Below are 20,375 nucleotides of genomic sequence, written 5' to 3' on the forward strand. Positions count from 1 at the left end.
TGGAGGAGAACAAAAGTCCTCCTTTCTGTCCAATACCACATGAAAGTGGTTGGATTTGGCATCTCATTTGTCCAACTTGCATACTCCTTTTTAAACACTTTGTTATGAGAGTAGCATATGTGTGTGTGGCCCTTTAATGTCTGGCAGCAGGTGAGTGTGTGGGCGAGAGAGGAGAGGGAGCGGTCGCTGAGGGCGGGGGAGTGGATAGTGTTTTTGTGTGGGATTTTGACTGTGTGCAAGACGGAAATAAAAAGCCACGACTTGCAACTAATGGCTGGACTGGACATTTTGCCCTGGAGTCCGGAATTGTGAAGACCCACTGCCGGGTAAAGTGAAGGGTGTTGCCCCGAGAGTCCATGGGCCCTGGAGAAGTGTCTCCCCTGCACTCCTTGACTACGGTCTAGGCGCCGGAAGCAGGAAAGGTGCAACAACTTTATAAGAAATACATTGGCATCAAACTCCGTAGCTTGCTAGCTTGTGCACGCTAGCTTTCTGAGACTCTTATTTTGTTAGCACAGGCAGGATGAAACAGGTCTTTTATGGTGAAGACAGGAACTGTGCAGTCGGTCTTTAGAGTGTTGACAGTAGGTACGGAGTCTCTAGAAATAAAATGTGTTTCTCTGCGTCCGCCCTGTTAGTGATTTTTTTTCTTAAATATGAGCTCGCAGCAGCCAGCGTCATCTCACAAGATCCTTGGGTGCCGAGAATGTCAAACAACTGACGAAAGTGAAGTCTTGGTATGATTGATGATTGCTCATTTTTATGTCTATTTTTTTAATGCCTGGCTTGAGATCGACTGACACACCCTCCGAGATCGACCAGTCGATTGCGATCGATGTAATGGGCACCCCTGATTTAGATGATCTGCATTGAAATATTGGATGCATTTACATGATCTGCATTGAAATATTGGATGCATTTACATGATCTGCATTCAGATATTTAGGGTTAGGGTTAGGGTTAAATTAAATATTAGGTTAAATTAAACAAATCTGAATTCAAATATTAGATATATTTAGTGGATCTGTAATCAAATCCATCCATCCATTCATTTTCTACCGCTTATTCCCTTTGGGGTTGCGGGGGGGCATTGGTGCCTATCTCAGCTACAATCAGGCAGAAGGCGGGGTACACTTTGGACAAGTCACCACCTCATCGCAGGGCCAACACAGATAGACATAACATTCACACACTAGGGATCTTTTAGTGTTGCCAATCAACCTATCCCCAGGTGCATGTCTTTGGAGGTGGGAGGGGCCTATCCCCAGGTGCATGTCTTTGGAGGTGGGAGGGGCCTATACCAAGGTGCATGTCTTTGGAAGTGGGAGGAAGCCGGAGTACTCGGAGGAAACCCACGCAGTTGCGGGGAGAACATGCAAACTCCACACAGAAAGATCCCGAGCCCGGGATTGAACCCAGGACTACTCAGGACCTTCGTTTTGTGAGGCGGACGCACTAACCCCTCTTCCACCGTGCTGCCCTGTAATCAAGTATTAGATATATTTAGATGACCTGCATTCAAATATTAGATATATTTAGTGGATCTGCATTCAAATATTAAAAATATGTAGATGATTTGCATTCAAATGCATATTTAAATGATTTGCATTGAAATATTAGATATATTTAGATGATCTGATCCTGCAACAAGCAAAGTCAACCTTTGCAACCAAAGAACACAAATTGTCTAGGAAGACTATTCATATTTGTATTTAAGATGTTTTCAAAGTGGCCCTCTCAAGGCAGCCGTACCTGCAATGTGGCCCTAGATAAAAAAAAATTTAAAAAACCACCCAAAAGAGCACCCACTCATAAGTGTTAAAATGTTTTACTTTCTTTCAATCAACTTCAGATCAATCTGAGGATTCTAACTTTGATATATTTTTGTAACAGTGACAACACTACAAAAAGAGCCTGCATGACAGTTCTGTCATCAGTGTCAACATTTTCTCCTCACATCACTCTTTTATTCCACCTTTTGTCTTGGTATTGTGGGATAGTCTTTTTCAAAAACTAGCTGCACTGTCACATGCACTTGTTTCAACACGTATTGGTTTTGAATCATATTTCCATCCGTGTCTTGGTTATGAAATATACTTCCATCCATGTGGGGACCACACAAACAACAAATGTGTTGTTTATAAATTATACTTCCGTCCATGTGGGGACCGCACAAATAACATGTGTGTTGGTTATGAATTATACTTTCGTCCATGTGGGGACCACACAAACAACAAATGTGTTGTTTATAAATTATACTTCCGTCCATGTGGGGACCGCACAAATAACATGTGTGTTGGTTATGAATTATACTTTCGTCCATGTGGGGACCACACAAACAACAAATGTGTTGTTTATAAATTATACTTCTGTCCATGTGGGGACCGCACAAATAACACGTGTGTTGGTTATGAATTATACTTTCGTCCATGTGGGGACCACACAAACAACAAGTGTGTTGGTTATGAATTATACTTCCGTCCATGTGGGGACCACACACACAACACGTGTGTTGGTTATGAGTTATAGTTCCGTCCATGTGGGGACCACACAAACAACACGTATGTTGGTTATGAATTATAGTTCCGTCCATGTGGGGACCGCACAAATAACAAGTGTGTTGGTTATGAATTATACTTCCGTCCATGTGGGGACCAAACAAACAACACGTGTGTTGGTCATGAATTATACTTCCGTCCAAGTGGGGACCACACAAACAATGTGTGTTGGTTATGAATTATACATCCGTCCATGTGGGGACCACACAAACAACATGTGTTTTGGTTATGAATTATACTTCCGTCCATGTGGGGACCACACAAACAACAAGTGTATTGGTTATGAATCATACTTCCGTCCATGTGGGGACCACACAAACAACAAGTGTATTGGTTATGAATTATACTTCCGTCCATGTGGGGACCACACAAACAACATGTATTTTGGTTATGAAATATACTTCCGTCCATGTGGGGACGACACAAACAGCATGTGTGTTGGTTATAAATTATACTTCCGTCCATGTGGGGACCGCACAAATAACACGTGTGTTGGTTATGAATTATACTTTCGTCCATGTGGGGACCACACAAATAACACGTGTGTTGGTTATGAATTATACTTTCGTCCATGTGGGGACCACACAAACAACAAATGTGTTGTTTGTAAATTATACTTCCGTAAATGTTGGGACCACACACACAACAAATGTGTTGGTTATGAATTATACTTCCGTCCATGTGGGGACCATACAAACAACACGTGTGTTGGTTATGAATTATACTTCCGTCCATGTGGGGACCATACAAACAACACGTGTGTTGGTTATGAATTATACTTCCGTCCATGTGGGGACCACACTAACAACACATATGTTGGTAATGAATTATACTTCCGTCCATGTGGGGACCACACAAACAACACGTGTTGGTTATGAATTATACTTCCGTCCATCTGGGGACCACACAAACAACAAGTGTATTGGTTATGAATTATACGTCCGCCCTTGTGGGGACCACACACACAACACGAGTGTTGGTTATGAATTATACTTCCGTCCATGTGGGGACCACACTAACAACACATATGTTGGTAATGAATTATGCTTCCGTCCATGTGGGGACCAAACAAACAACACGTGTGCTGGTTATGAATTATACTTCCGTCCAAGTGGGGACCACACAAACAATGTGTGTTGGTTTGAATTATACATCCGTCCATGTGGGGACCACACAAACAACATGTGTTTTGGTTATGAATTATACTTCCGTCCATGTGGGGACCACACAAACAACAAGTGTATTGGTTATGAATTATACTTCCGTCCATGTGGGGACCACACAAACAACAACTGTATTGGTTATGAATTATACTTCCGTCCATGTGGGGACCACACAAACAACAAGTGTATTGGTTATGAATTATACTTCCGTCCATGTGGGGACCACACAAACAACAACTGTATTGGTTATGAATTATACTTCCGTCCATGTGGGGACCACACAAACAACAAGTGTATTGGTTATGAATTATACTTCCGTCCATGTGGGGACCACACAAACAACAACTGTGTTGGTTATGAATTATACTTCCGTCCATGTGGGGACCACACAAACAACAAGTTTATTGGTTATGAATTATACTTCCGTCCATGTGGGGACCACACAAACAACAACTGTATTGGTTATGAATTATACTTCCGTCCATGTGGGGACCACACAAACAACAACTGCATTGGTTATGAATTATACTTCCGTCCATGTGGGGACCACACAAACAACATGTATTTTGGTTATGAAATATACTTCCGTCCATGTGGGGACGACACAAACAACACGTGTGTTGGTTATGATTTCTACTTCCGTCCATGTGGGGACCACACAAACAACAAGTGTATTGGTTATGAATTATACTTCCGTCCATGTGGGGACCAAACAAACAACATGTATTTTGGTTATGAAATATACTTCCGTCCATGTGGGGACGACACAAACAACACGTGTGTTGGTTATGATTTCTACTTCCGTCCATGTGGGGACCACACAAACAGCATGTGTGTTGGTTATGAATTATACTTCTGTCCATGTGGGGATCACACAAACAACACGAGTGTTGGTTATGAATTATACTTCCGTCCATGTGGGGACCACACAAACAACACGTGTGTTTCTTATGAATTATACTTCCGTCCATGTGGGGACCACACAAAAAACACGAGTGTTGTTTATGAATTATACTTCCGTCCATGTGGGGACCACACAAACAACAACTGTATTGGTTATGAATTATACTTCCGTCCATGTGGGGACCACACAAACAACAAGTGTATTGGTTATGAATTATACTTCCGTCCATGTGGGGACCACACAAACAACAACTGTATTGGTTATGAATTATACTTCCGTCCATGTGGGGACCATACACACAACACGTGTGTTGGTTATGAATTATACTTCCGTCCATGTGGGGACCATACAAACAACACGTGTGTTGGTTATGAATTATACTTCTGTCCATCTGGGGACCACACAAACAACACGTGTTGGTTATGAATTATACTTCCATCCATGTGGGGACCACACACACAACACGTGATTGTAGGAGCGACTTTACGCTCAAACGTCTTTTTGTTGTTGCCGTAACAAGTCAGAAGTCAGGCAATCAGTGTTGTGAGCACACCACAGTATGTGTGCCATAGATTTGTCCTTATTTACTTCCTGTTAGGGCACATTTGTCCTACCGGAGATTGAACACACTTTCTTATGTACACTTGAAAAATGACAGACATTTCCGAAGAAACTCCCATTTTTGCATTAAAACTTGTTCTCAAGCTTTCTCTTTGCTTGGGTTTTGCCTGCAGACTGAGAAAGTGTCACACACACAGTATGGTACAATATGGTACTTAACATATGCTAAGTGTTAGCATTTTAACATTAGCATGCTAACATTTTTAGCTCTGTGCCTCCGACTCATATAACTTGTTACTTTCATTCACACCACTAGGTGTGATTGGTTCTAGCTTCTCTGTGAAGAGCTTTGAGGGTCTAGAAAAAAGGGGATAATACATCTAATCCATTATTATTATTACTTGACACATGCTATCTTATTTAGCCAATTATACAGCCAAACACCTTAAGTTCATAACACGCTATCTGCTTGCATGCTAACTTCTTTTAGTGCATGCCTCAGTGTCATATAAAATGGTACCTGACACATGCTAAGTGTTAACATTTTACATAGGCATGCTAACTTTTTTGCTCTATGCCTCAGAGTCATATAACTTGGTACTTGACACAATTTTGCATCCAAACAGCTTAAATTCATATAACATGATACTACACATGCTAACTGTTAGCATGCTAACTTTTTTTAGCTGTGTACCTCAGACTTCTATGACATGGTACTGGAAAAAAAACAAGTGTTAGCATTTAAAGATTAGCATGCTAACTTTTTTTAGCATTTTGTCTCAGGGTCATACAACTTAGTTCCTGACACATGCTAACTTTTTTTAGCCAATTTTTCAAGTGTACGCCTCACAGTCACATAATCTGGTTTTTGACACATTCTAGTTGTTAGCATGCTAATGTTAGCATTTCTTTTGGGCATAACGACACTAACATCTCCCTCCTTGTGGGAAAAAATGCTAACGGTCATAACTTCCTTCCACACGCTCCGATCTTTCTGAAATGTTGACATTGGGTGGGGGCGAACACCTAGAGTTGCACGGGGGTGCGCAGGCACGTTCATCATGATTTATTTCTCTAAATTGTCCATTTTTAAGCAAAGAACAAGAACAACATGTTATATTCTGTGCCTATTTATTAATTTAATACATCTGAAATGTCTGTTTTAAATGTTTTTTTCAAATTGTATGTTGACATCCAGTAAAATGGTTTATTTTGCTAAGTGATATTTTTCCCTGAATAGTAGAACTGTTGCTAACGACTTGTTTGCTTGTGTAGTTCATGTTGTAAATAATTTCTCTTCTCGTCTAGACGTGAGGCCCCCAGACCGGCCCCTGGCACAGAAATAGACGTTTTTTTTTTTTTTTTATGGATCTCTCACGTCATTTTTCCTCCCTTTATCTTTCAATCCATCCATTCTTTTTATTCAAGGCTCCTCACATTTGACTTTTACCACGGCGGGAAAAACCGAAGATTGATGAAAACAATCGGAGCTGCAACTTTGTGGGGACCACACAAACAACACGTGTTGGTTATGAATTATACTTCCGTCCATGTGGGGACCATACACACAACACGTGTGTTGGTTATGAATTATACTTCCGTCCATGTGGGGACCCGCACAAACAGCATGTGTGTTGGTTATAAATTATACTTCCGTCCATGTGGGGACCGCACAAATAACACGTGTGTTGGTTATGAATTATACTTTCGTCCATGTGGGGACCACACAAACAACAAATGTGTTGTTTATAAATTATACTTCCGTCCATGTGGGGACCGCACAAATAACACGTGTGTTGGTTATGAATTATACTTTCGTCCATGTGGGGACCACACAAACAACAAATGTGTTGTTTGTAAATTATACTTCCGTAAATGTTGGGACCACACACACAACAAATGTGTTGGTTATGAATTATACTTCTGTCCTTGTGGGGACCACACAAACAACACGTGTTGGTTATGAATTATACTTCCGTCCATGTGGGGACCATACACACAACACGTGTGTTGGTTATGAATTATACTTCCGTCCATGTGGGGACCGCACAAACAGCATGTGTGTTGGTTATAAATTATACTTCCGTCCATGTGGGGACCGCACAAATAACACGTGTGTTGGTTATGAATTATACTTTCGTCCATGTGGGGACCACACAAACAACAAATGTGTTGTTTATAAATTATACTTCCGTCCATGTGGGGACCGCACAAATAACACGTGTGTTGGTTATGAATTATACTTTCGTCCATGTGGGGACCACACAAACAACAAATGTGTTGTTTGTAAATTATACTTCCGTAAATGTTGGGACCACACACACAACAAATGTGTTGGTTATGAATTATACTTCTGTCCTTGTGGGGACCACACAAACAACACGTGTTGGTTATGAATTATACTTCCGTCCATGTGGGGACCATACACACAACACGTGTGTTGGTTATGAATTATACTTCCGTCCATGTGGGGACCGCACAAACAGCATGTGTGTTGGTTATAAATTATACTTCCGTCCATGTGGGGACCGCACAAATAACACGTGTGTTGGTTATGAATTATACTTTCGTCCATGTGGGGACCACACAAACAACAAATGTGTTGTTTATAAATTATACTTCCGTCCATGTGGGGACCGCACAAATAACACGTGTGTTGGTTATGAATTATACTTTCGTCCATGTGGGGACCACACAAACAACAAATGTGTTGTTTGTAAATTATACTTCCGTAAATGTTGGGACCACACACACAACAAATGTGTTGGTTATGAATTATACTTCTGTCCATGTGGGGACCACACAAACAACACGTGTTGGTTATGAATTATACTTCCGTCCATGTGGGGACCAAACAAACAACACGTGTGTTGGTTATGAATTATACTTCCGTCCATGTGGGGACCGCACAAACAGCATGTGTGTTGGTTATAAATTATACTTCCGTCCATGTGGGGACCGCACAAATAACACGTGTGTTGGTTATGAATTATACTTTCGTCCATGTGGGGACCACACAAACAACAAATGTGTTGTTTATAAATTATACTTCCGTCCATGTGGGGACCGCACAAATAACACGTGTGTTGGTTATGAATTATACTTTCGTCCATGTGGGGACCACACAAACAACAAATGTGTTGTTTGTAAATTATACTTCCGTAAATGTTGGGACCACACACACAACAAATGTGTTGGTTATGAATTATACTTCTGTCCATGTGGGGACCACACAAACAACACGTGTTGGTTATGAATTATACTTCCGTCCATGTGGGGACCATACAAACAACACGTGTGTTGGTTATGAATTATACTTCCGTCCATGTGGGGACCATACAAACAACACGTGTGTTGGTTATGAATTATACTTCCGTCCATGTGGGGACCGCACAAATAACACGTGTGTTGGTTATGAATTATATTTTCGTCCATGTGGGGACCACACACACAACACGTGTGTTGGTTATGAATTATACTTCCGTCCATGTGGGGACCATACAAACAACACGTGTGTTGGTTATGAATTATACTTCCGTCCATGTGGGGACCGCACAAATAACACGTGTGTTGGTTATGAATTATATTTTCGTCCATGTGGGGACCACACAAACAACAAATGTGTTGTTTATAAATTATACTTCCGTCCATGTGGGGACCGCACAAATAACACGTGTGTTGGTTATTTATTAATTTAATACATCTGAAATGTCTGCTTTAAATGTTTTTTTCAAATTGTATGTTGACATCCAGTAAAATGGTTTATTTTGCTAAGTGATATTTTTCCCTGAATAGTAGAACTGTTGCTAACGACTTGTTTGCTTGTGTAGTTCATGTTGTAAACAATTTCTCTTCTCGTCTAGACGTGAGGCCCCCAGACCGGCCCCTGGCACAGAAATAGACGGGTTTTTTTTTATTTTTATGGATCTCTCACGTCATTTTTCCTCCCTTTATCTTTCAATCCATCCATTCTTTTTATTCAAGGCTCCTCACATTTGACTTTTACCACGGCGGGAAAAACCGAAGATTGATGAAAACAATTGGAGCTGCAACTTTTTACTGCGGTGCAAGAAACGACTCAGCACTTTTATTAAGGTACGTTGAATTCCCTGATACTGAATGTGGGCGACGTTGCATATGGGCAGTCCTGTGGTTACCATGGCAACGCCGAACAGCTGTCAGCATAAGAAAAACTTCGCAGTCACAATCAGGCGGATTTTCTTCATTTTTATTTTGCTTTCTCGTTTTTGACATGTCCTGTTTTGTCCGTCTTAAAATGGAAACCAAAATAACTTAAGGCAGGGGTGTCCAAAGTGTTAATGGCCCCGTGGAACACTGACAAAATACTATTAAAAAACAGAAATCAGAAAAAAAGTGGAGTAAGAGAGGTGAAATGTAACAATACAATCTTGACTCAAATAACACAAATGCAGGCTGATTTTTACTTCAAAACTCTCATTGCTCAAATAATAAAAAATCTTCACAATCAACGATTTATTATTAACCTGGTGGAAAAGGCTTTCTTTGACAAAATAAAACCAAAACATAATAAAGACGTATAATTGACAATAAATCTGAACTTGATCTTGAGACTTAAGCTTTGAAAGTAAAACAAATATGTATGGCTTGTTTTGAACACTTTCATGGTGCCCCCCTTTTGGAGCCCCTGAAATTGTTGTGTATCTTTAAAAAAAACTTTCATTGCTCACAAAAATGATGATGAATTCCATCCATCCATCCATCCATTTTCTACCGCTTATTCCCTTTTGGGGTGGCGGGGGGCGCTGGCGCCTATCTCAGCTACAGTCGGGCGGAAGGCGGGGTACACCCTGGACAAGTCGCTACGTTTTTCTTTTTTCTTTTTTTATAATTGTTGACTTGATAAAACATGTTATTTCTGACGAAAAAGGCATAAAACATAAAAACTTTATATGGATCGGAAGTGGATCCAGAGACTTAAGCCTTGTAAGTAAAAAAAAAAACAAACAAAAAAAAAACAGTATGGCTTGTTTTTAACACTTTTAGGTTGGGACCCTTTTGGGTCCCCAAGAATTCTAGTGTCATTTTTGATCTGAAAATAAAGATGAATTCAAGTCAATCTTATTATGAATGATTGACTTATGTTGGGTGATCAATGCTCCACAGCAAATTACACTTTGATCATTTATTGGGGGAAATATTGCATATTTTTTTCTGTTTGCCATAAAAAGAGTGTTTTGACAAAAAGGTCATAAATCATAAAAATGTTAATATATGACTGATTTTTAACATTTTTATGACCGAGACCCTTCCGGGTCCCCGGGTCTAAATTTGAGAGCATCATAAAAGGTTAAAAAAAAAGAAAAAAAAAAGAATCATGTCATGGTTTGGAAAATGGAAAATATCAAAACTGCCCCGCATGCTTGGCCTTTGGACACCCCCGACTTCAGACTTCCGACTTTAGACTTCAGACTTTAGACTTTAGACTTCAGACTTTTGACATCAGACTTCAGACTTTAGACTTCAGACTTTAGACATCAGACTTCAGACTTTAGACTTCAGACTTTAGACTTCAGACTTTAGACTTCAGACTTTTGACATCAGACTTCAGACTTTAGACTTCAGACTTTAGACATCAGACTTCAGACTTCAGACTTCAGACTTTAGACATCAGACTTCAGACTTTAGACTTCAGACTTTAGACTTCAGACTTTAGACTTCAGACTTTAGACTTCAGACTTTTGACATCAGACTTCAGACTTTAGATTTCAGACTTTAGACATCAGACTTTAGACTTTAGACTTTAGACTTCAGACTTTAGACTTCAGACTTTAGACATCAGACTTCAGACTTTAGACTTCAGACTTTTGACATCAGACTTAAGACTTTAGACTTCAGACTTTAGACTTCAGACTTCAGACTTTTGACATCAGACTTCAGACTTCAGACTTCAGACTTTAGACTTCAGACTTTTGACATCAGACTTCAGACTTCAGACTTTAGACGTCAGACTTTAGACTTCAGACTTTTGACATCAGACTTCAGACTTCAGACTTCCGACTTTAGACTTCAGACTTCAGACTTTTGACTTCAGACTTTTGACATCAGACTTCAGACTTCAGACTTCAGACTTTAGACTTCAGACTTTTGACATCAGACTTCAGACTTTAGACTTCAGACTTTAGACATCAGACTTCAGACTTTAGACTTCAGACTTTAGACTTCAGACTTTAGACTTCAGACTTTTGACATCAGACTTCAGACTTTAGACTTCAGACTTTAGACATCAGACTTCAGACTTTAGACTTCAGACTTTAGACTTCAGACTTTAGACTTCAGACTTTTGACATCAGACTTCAGACTTTAGATTTCAGACTTTAGACATCAGACTTTAGACTTTAGACTTTAGACTTCAGACTTTAGACTTCAGACTTTAGACTTCAGACTTTTGACATCAGACTTCAGACTTCAGACTTTAGACTTCAGACTTTTGACATCAGACTTCAGACTTTAGACTTCCGACTTTAGACATCAGACTTTAGACTTCAGACTTTTGACATCAGACTTCAGACTTCAGACTTCAGACTTTAGACTTCAGACTTTTGACATCAGACTTCAGACTTTAGACTTCAGACTTTAGACATCAGACTTTAGACTTTAGACTTCAGACTTTAGACTTCAGACTTTTGACATCAGACTTCAGACTTCAGACTTCAGACTTTTGACATCAGACTTCAGACTTTAGACTTCAGACTTTAGACATTAGACATCAGACTTCAGACTTTAGACTTCAGACTTTTGACATCAGACTTTAGACTTTAGACTTCAGACTTTAGACTTCAGACTTTAGACTTCAGACTTTAGACTTCAGACTTTTGATATCAGACTTCAGACTTCAGACTTTAGACGTCAGACTTCAGACGTCCCACAGGAGCAGAAAAGGAGGGAAAGCTAGGAATGTCTTCTTCTTCTTCTTCTTCTTCTTCTTCTTCTTCTTCTTCTTCTCCGCATCCAGCACCGACGCCACGGAGGTCTTCTTGTCCGTGTGTGTGTGTTTAAGAGCGGCCTGAGCAAGGTGTCAGGTCCTTGTGTCCGAGGCCTGAGAGCCCAAGCAGGTTCCAACAAAGGAGCCTCCCCACACGCTGGCTGTGGCAAGACCATAAGAAAGTAAAGGGAACGTGTTTTTGTGCAAAAGTGGTGATGAGGGCCCCCCCCCGGCTCCCCAGTCCAATGAGGGCCCCCCCCCCCTCCCCCCCAAGTCTAATGTGGAATCAACTCCTTGGAAGCTGCGTATGTCTCCTCCGTCGCTTCTCTGCCCTCAGCCGTGAAAATCAGGCGTTGCGTCCTCGCCCGTCCCGCTCGGGGGTGGGGTGGCTGGTGGGAGGTGGGTTGGGGGTTCTGGGGGTTGGGGGGTTTGGGGGTTGGGAGTCCACCACCGGAGAGTGCGTCTGACCTTCCCGGTTAACTTGACCTGTTCGACCTTTGGCCTTTAACCCCGGCTCATGGATGCGAAGGTTATCTAACCTTAAGAAAGAGGCGGAGACAGAAAGGGGCGGGGGCATAGAGGGGTGTGGCATAGAGGGGCATAAGAAGAAGATTTAATTCACTTTTTCAGATGGCTTTGTAAGAGTGTTTTACAATAGTACCTCAACTTGAGAGTGCTTTGAGATAACACACAACATGGCCAGAGTACCACACCAAACACACAAATGTGAAAACATGGCCAGAGTACCACACCAAACACACAAATGTGACAACATGGCCAGAGTACCACACCAAACACACAAATGTGACAACATGGCCAGAGTACCACACCAAACACACAAATGTGACAACATGGCCAGAGTACGACACCAAACACACAAATGTGACAACATGGCCAGAGTACCACTTCAAACACACAAATGTGACAACATGGCCAGAGTACCACACCAAACACACAAATGTGACAACATGGCCAGAGTACCACACCAAACACACAAATGTGACAACATGGCCAGAGTACCACACCAAACACACAAATGTGACAACATGGCCAGAGTACCACACCAAACACACAAATGTGACAACATGGCCAGAGTACCACACCAAACACACAAATGTGACAACATGGCCAGAGTACCACTTCAAACACACAAATGTGACAACAAGGCCAGAGTACCACACCAAACACACAAATGTGACAACATGGCCAGAGTACCACACTAAACACACAAATGTGACAACATGGCCAGAGTACCACACCAAACACACAAATGTGACAACATGGCCAGAGTACCACACCAAACACACAAATGTGACAACATGGCCAGAGTACCACTTCAAACACACAAATGTGACAACATTGCCAGAGTACCACACCAAACACACAAATGTGACAACATGGCCAGAGTACCACACCAAACACACAAATGTGCCAACATGGCCAGAGTACCACACCAAACACACAAATGTGACAACATGGCCAGAGTACCACACCAAACACACAAATGTGACAACATGGCCAGAGTACCACACCAAACACACAAATGTGACAACATGGCCAGAGTACCACACCAAACACACAAATGTGACAACATGGCCAGAGTACCACACCAAACACACAAATGTGACAACATGGCCAGAGTACCACACCACACTTTGCACCCTACAACTTTTAAAACGGTGCGGCTATTTTGTGACGTCCATCATTTTTGGTATTCAACAAAAAGTTTTCACATAACACCGACAGAGACACTGACAAGGTGTGTTATTGTTTGTGCTACGGCGCCATCTCTTGGACAACTTTGGTCATTGCACATGCTGCTGGGTGCATGGCTACAGTGTTTTCTTCCGTTTAATGCCTTAAACTGGAAGTACAAGTCCTATTTCATCTACTATTCGTTCATAGCGTTTCTACTCATATGGATTCTTCATTTAACTCTCCAAGCAATGTTTGTAAGTTTTACAATATAACTACAACTATTCTTACTTACTAACGCGTCCCACGTGTGATGTCTGTAGGATTGTGTTCATGCATGTTTGTAATAAAGCTATAATTGTTAGTCTCAGCTAACATGTTAACACGTTTATGAGTGTCTGTGTTATTACCACTGACTTATAAAGATATTATATTTGTACTGTTTTGGTTTTAGAAATTCCTCAGTAAATTCACCAAAACATCAGCGTGGAGTTATTGAGTCTGTTTAGCTGAGTGGAGAGCTAGCTTGCGCAGCTAGTGGGTCCATGACCATGACTTCTGTTTTGTTTGATCAGCCATTTTACTGCCGTGTTACATACAGCGTTTGGAAACAATAAAGGTATGTAAACAAATGTTTAAATGTGTAAATAACTCACAACGTATATATCTGTGACTTATAGTCCGGCGCGGATACTATATAGAACAATATTTTGTCTTCTAAAATATAGTGGGTGGGGCTTATATTCTGGTGCGCTCTATAGTCCGTAAAATAGGGTGTGTGTTTTTATACAACCTTTGTGATCTAAACGTTAGTCTTAAAGACGTGTTACTTGTTAAAATGGTGCTATTTGGGGATGAATCCCCCATTAATTTCATTATGGGTGTTGTTGATTTAAGATACGAGTGTTTTGAGTTGAGAGCTGGGTCACAGAACCAATGAAGGGAGTTGAATGGTGCTGACCTTCTGCAGTTCCTCCCTCAGCCAGGAGGGCAGAGGCTGTCCGAGGCGATGCAGCAGCTTGGATAGTTCTACGTTGTGTTCCCTGTAGAACCTGGACAGGAATGCACGGGCCTGCACAGGCAAGACAGTGTAAGAAGAAGCGGGATTCATGGCGCTTCACCTGACACATGACACGTGACAAATCCACTGTTGAATATCTTATGTGGCAATTCCAACTTTGACCACAACGTCAGTTTCTACGTAGAGTGGCGCTTTCAATCATTTTCAGCACACTGTATTGCACAAAGATGAACTCTCTCCTCGTCCTCTCGCGCCAGATCCAGCCAGGAATGAACCTTCCCTACTATAGAAGTGACCTCGTTCTTTATATCTACACGGCCAGTTGTTGCTAGGCAGGATTAGGTTTAAAGCTTCACTTCCACACACAGAACATGAGTCCCGAAACAAAATTCTAGCGATTAAAAGAGCTTTTACACATTTTGTGAGTATATGTCTTTTGTCACACTTCTCATTTCTGGCCACCAGAGGGAGTCTCTCAGACCTTTTCCACCACTCCACACAGGACTACGAAATAGTGAGAGCGTGTAGAAAGATTTTTGCCGATAACGTGCCAGACTGTTAACGTTATCGGCCAATAGAGTGATATCAACACATCGGTATCATATTAGTGCAGGTCTTCTCAAATCATGTATTTTTGTTTTGGAGGTTAAAGTGTTTTACATATTCCAGCCATCTATCCGTTTTCTACCGCTTATTCCCCTTGGGGTCACGGGGGGCGCTAGTGCCTATCTCAGCAACAATCGGGCAGAAGGCGGTGTATACCCTGGACAAGTCGCCACCTCATCGCCGTGCTCCTAAATTAATGTTCTCAATTCATTATTATTATCCATTGAATTGCATATTTCAATCAATCAATCAATCAATGTTTATTTATATAGCCCCAAATCACAAATGTCTCAAAGGACTGCACAAATCATTACGACTACAACATCCTCGGAAGAACCCACAAAAGGGCAAGGAAAACTCACACCCAGTGGGCAGGGAGAATTCACATTCAGTGGGACGCCAGCGACAATGCTGACTATGAGAAACCTTGGAGAGGACCTCAGATGTGGGCAACCCCCCCCCCTCTAGGGGACCGAAAGCAATGGATGTCGAGCGGGTCTAACATGATACTGTGAAAGTTCAATCCATAGTGGCTCCAAGACAGCAGTGAGAGTCCCGTCCACAGGAAACCATCTCAAGCGGATCAGCAGCGTAGAGATGTCCCCAACCGATACAGGCGAGCGGTCCATCCTGGGTCCCGACGAGCGGTCCATCCTGGGTCTCGACTCTGGACAGCCAGTACTTCATCCATGGTCATCGGACCGGACCCCCTCCACAAGGGAGGGGGGGACATAGGAGAAAGAAAAGAAGCGGCAGATCAACTGGTCTAAAAAGGAGGTCTATTTAAAGGCTAGAGTATACAGATGAGTTTTAAGATGAGACTTAAATGCTTCTACTGAGGTAGCATCTCGAACTGTTACCGGGAGGGCATTCCAGAGTACAACGCAAAATATTTTTTTGCGTTGAAATAATGATTTATGTCCCACTCTCCCCTGTGGAGGGGGTCCGGTCCGATCCGGTGGCCATGTACTGCTTGCCTGTGTATCGGCTGGGGACATCTCTGCGCTGCTGATCCGCCTCCGCTTGGGATGGTTTCCTGCTGGCTCCGCTGTGAACGGGACTCTCGCTGCTGTGTTGGATCCGCTTTGGACTGGACTCTCGCGACTGTGTTGGATCCATTGTGGATTGAACTTTCACAGTATCATGTTAGACCCGCTCGACATCCATTGCTTTCCTCCTCTCCAAGGTTCTCATAGTCATTATTGTCACCGATGTCCCACTGGGTGTGAGTTTTCCTTGCCCTTATGTGGGCCTACCGAGGATGTCGTGGTGGTTTGTGCAGCCCTTTGAGACACTAGTGATTTAGGGCTATATAAGTAAACATTGATTGATTGATTGATTGATTAAATGTTTCAGTTAGAGCAGTGGTTCTTAACCTTGTTGGAGGTATCGAACCCCCCAGTTTCAGATGCACATTCACCCAACCTTTCTGGAGTGAAAAAATAAAATACATTTTCCTATTCAAGACAAAGTTATATGTATGTTTTTGACCGGTGCACAAAATGATCCATGCATGAACATCACCTTCTTCAAAGAACAAAAGCAACACAGTCTATGAACTCCCAACAAATGACACACCTGACAATCAGTGTGTTGCCGTATCCATAATACACCTAAAGGGGTTGAAGTTTTGATTTCCACCATGAGTCGGGTGTATCTTGACTGACGCAGAGGAGGCTCCCCCCAACCCCTGAGGCCCACTCACCGAACCTCCAGGGTTGGATCGAACCCAAGTTAAGAACCACTGAGTTGGAGACTAAAAACATTCTTAATAAAGTTATTCTTTTTTGTTACGTTTAATATTAAGACAACAATCTAATGCAGACGTGTATTTAAATCTACTTTTTAGGCATTATTACTATTTGTAGTCATGGCAGAGCGTGAGGAGAGGGTTAGTGTCTCCTGACAAAAAAGAAGTGAGAAGTGGCAGCAACATGGTCTGGGGTGCACGAGTGAAGCACTGGCCAAGTGGCAGCAACATGGTCTGGGGTGCACGAGTGAAGCACTGGCCAAGTGGCAGCAACATGGTCTGGGGTGCACGAGTGAAGCACTGGCCAAGTGGCAGCAACATGGTCTGGGGTGCACGAGTGAAGCACTGGCCAAGTGGCAGCAACATGGTCTGGGGTGCACGAGTGAAGCACTGGCCAAGTGGCAGCAACATGGTCTGGGGTGCACGAGTGAAGCACTGGCCAAGTGGCAGCAACATGGTCTGGGGTGCACGAGTGAAGCACTGGCCAAGTGGCAGCAACATGGTCTGGGGTGCACGAGTGAAGCACTGGCCAAGTGGCAGCAACATGGTCTGGGGTGCACGAGTGAAGCACTGGCCAAGTGGCAGCAACATGGTCTGGGGTGCACGAGTGCTGCCGGCGCTGGGGAGACTTCAAAAATGAAGAGTATGGTAGAGAAAAAGGGTTTATCCAACATGACCATGAAGCCACTAGTAGTGCGATACCGTACATCTCTACCGTGATATCAATGTCACTGTCTAGTAAACCATGTCTACTCTAAAGTACATGTCAGTTCTATGTCTACTCTAAAGTACATCTCAGTTCTATGTCTACTCTAAAGTACATCTCAGTTCTATGTCTACTCTAAAGTACATCTCAGTTCTATGTCTACTCTAAAGTACATCTCAGTTCTATGTCTACTCTAAAGTACATCTCAATCCTATGTCTACTCTAAAGTACATCTCAGTTCTATGTCTACTCTAAAGTACATCTCAAACCTATGTCTACTCTAAAGTACATCTCAGTTCTATGTCTACTCTAAAGTACATCTCAGTTCTATGTCTACTCTAAAGTACATCTCAGTTCTATGTCTACTCTAAAGTACATCTCAATCCTATGTCTACTCTAAAGTACATCTCAGTACTATGTCTACTCTAAAGTACATCTCAGTTCCATGTTTACTCTAAAGTACATCTCAGTTCTATGTCTACTCTAAAGTACATCTCAGTTCTATGTCTACTCTAAAGCACATCTTAGTTCTATGTCTACTCTAAAGTACATCTCAGTTCTATGTCTACTCTAAAGTACATCTCAGTTCTATGTCTACTCTAAAGTACATCTCAGTTCCATGTCTACTCTAAAGTACATCTCAGTTCTATGTCTACTCTAAAGTACATCTTAGTTCTACGTCTACTCTAAAGTACATCTCAGATCTATGTCTACTCTAAAGTACATCTTAGTTCTATGTCTACTCTAAAGTACATCTCAGTTCTATGTCTACTCTAAAGTACATCTCAGTACTATGTCTACTCTAAAGTACATCTCAGTTCTATGTCTACTCTAAAGTACATCTCAGTTCTATGTCTACTCTAAAGTACATCTCAGATCTATGTCTACTCTAAAGTACATCTTAGTTCCATGTCTACTCTAAAGTACATCTTAGTTCTATGTCTACTCTAAAGTACATCTCAGATCTATGTCTACTCTAAAGTACATCTTATTTCCATGTCTACTCTAAAGTACATCTCAGTACTATGTCTACTCTAAAGTACATCTCAGTACTATGTCTACTCTAAAGCACATCTTAGTTCTATGTCTACTCTAAAGCACATCTAAGTTCTATTTATACACTAAAGTACATGTCAGTTCTATGTCTACTCTAAAGTACATCTCAGTTCCATGTTTACTCTAAAGTACATCTCAGGCTATGTCTAGTCTAAAGTACATCTCAGTTCTATATCTAGTCTAAAGTACATGTCAGCCTATGCCTACTCTAAAGTACATCTCAGTTCTATGTCTACTCTAAAGTACATCTCAAGTCTATGTCTACTCTAAAGTACATCTCAGTTCTAATTCTACTCTAAAGTACATCTCAGTTCTATGTCTACTCTAAAGTACATCTCAGTTCTATGTCTACTCTAAAGCACATCTTAGTTCTATGTCTACTCTAAAGTACATCTCAGATCTATGTCTACTCTAAAGTACATCTCAGGTCTATGTCTACTCTAAAGTACATCTCAGTACTATGTCTACTCTAAAGTACATCTCAGTTCCATGTTTACTCTAAAGTACATCTCAGTTCTATGTCTAGTCTAAAGTACATCTCAGTTCTATAACTAGTCTAAAGTACATGTCAGTTCTATGTCTACTATAAAGTACATCTCAGTTCTATGTCTACTCTAAAGCACATCTTAGTTCTATGTCTACTCTAAAGTACATCTCAGTACTATGTCTACTCTAAAGTACCTGTCAGTTCTATGTCTACTCTAAAGTACATCTAAGTTCTATGTCTACTCTAAAGCACATCTTAGTTCTATGTCTACTCTAAAGTACATGTCAGTTCTATGTCTACTCTAAAGCACATCTTAGTTCTATGTCTACTCTAAAGTACATGTCAGTTCTATGTCTACTCTAAAGTACATCTAAGTTCTATGTCTACTCTAAAGCACAACTAAGTTCTATTTATACACTAAAGTACATGTCAGTTCTATGTCTACTCTAAAGTACATCTCAGTTCCATGTTTACTCTAAAGTACATCTCAGTTCTATGTCTAGTCTAAAGTACATCTCAGTTCTATATCTAGTCTAAAGTAAATCTCAGTTCCATGTCTACTCTAAAGTACATCTACGTTCTATATGTAGTCTAAAGTACATGTCAGTTCTATGTCTACTCTAAAGTACATCTAAATTCTATGTCTACTCTAAAGTACATCTACAATCTATATCTAGTCTAAAGTACATGTCAGTTCTATGTCTACTCTAAAGTACATCTACGTTCTATATCTAGTCTAAAGTACATGTCAGTTCTATGTCTATTCTAAAGTACATCTCAGTTCTATGTCTACTCTAAAGCACATCTAAGTTCTATTTATACACTAAAATACATGTCAGTTCTATGTCTACTCTAAAGTACATCTCAGTTCCATGTTTACTCTAAAGTACATCTCAGTTCTATG

General features: G+C 41.3%; 1 protein-coding gene across 2 annotated transcripts in view; it reads right to left on the minus strand.

The window, feature by feature from the left end:
• Positions 1–12,449: 12,449 nt before the first annotated feature.
• Positions 12,450–20,375, minus strand: part of LOC133563591 (bifunctional heparan sulfate N-deacetylase/N-sulfotransferase 4-like) — a 34,101-nt gene continuing 26,175 nt past the window's right edge. The window contains exons 7-8 of one of the 2 annotated variants that reach the window (XM_061917836.1): positions 14,807–14,917; positions 12,450–12,684 (exon numbers count right to left, since the gene is read on the minus strand). In XM_061917836.1, coding sequence (XP_061773820.1) covers positions 12,655–12,684; positions 14,807–14,917 — 141 coding nt within the window. In that variant the 3' untranslated portion in view covers positions 12,450–12,654. Of the gene's footprint in view, positions 12,690–14,806; positions 14,918–20,375 lie in introns of both variants that reach the window. The other variant, XM_061917915.1, reaches the window with a different exon arrangement.

This window comes from Nerophis ophidion, linkage group LG01 (assembly GCF_033978795.1).
Source record: "Nerophis ophidion isolate RoL-2023_Sa linkage group LG01, RoL_Noph_v1.0, whole genome shotgun sequence".
Classification (NCBI taxonomy): Eukaryota; Metazoa; Chordata; class Actinopteri; order Syngnathiformes; family Syngnathidae; genus Nerophis; species Nerophis ophidion.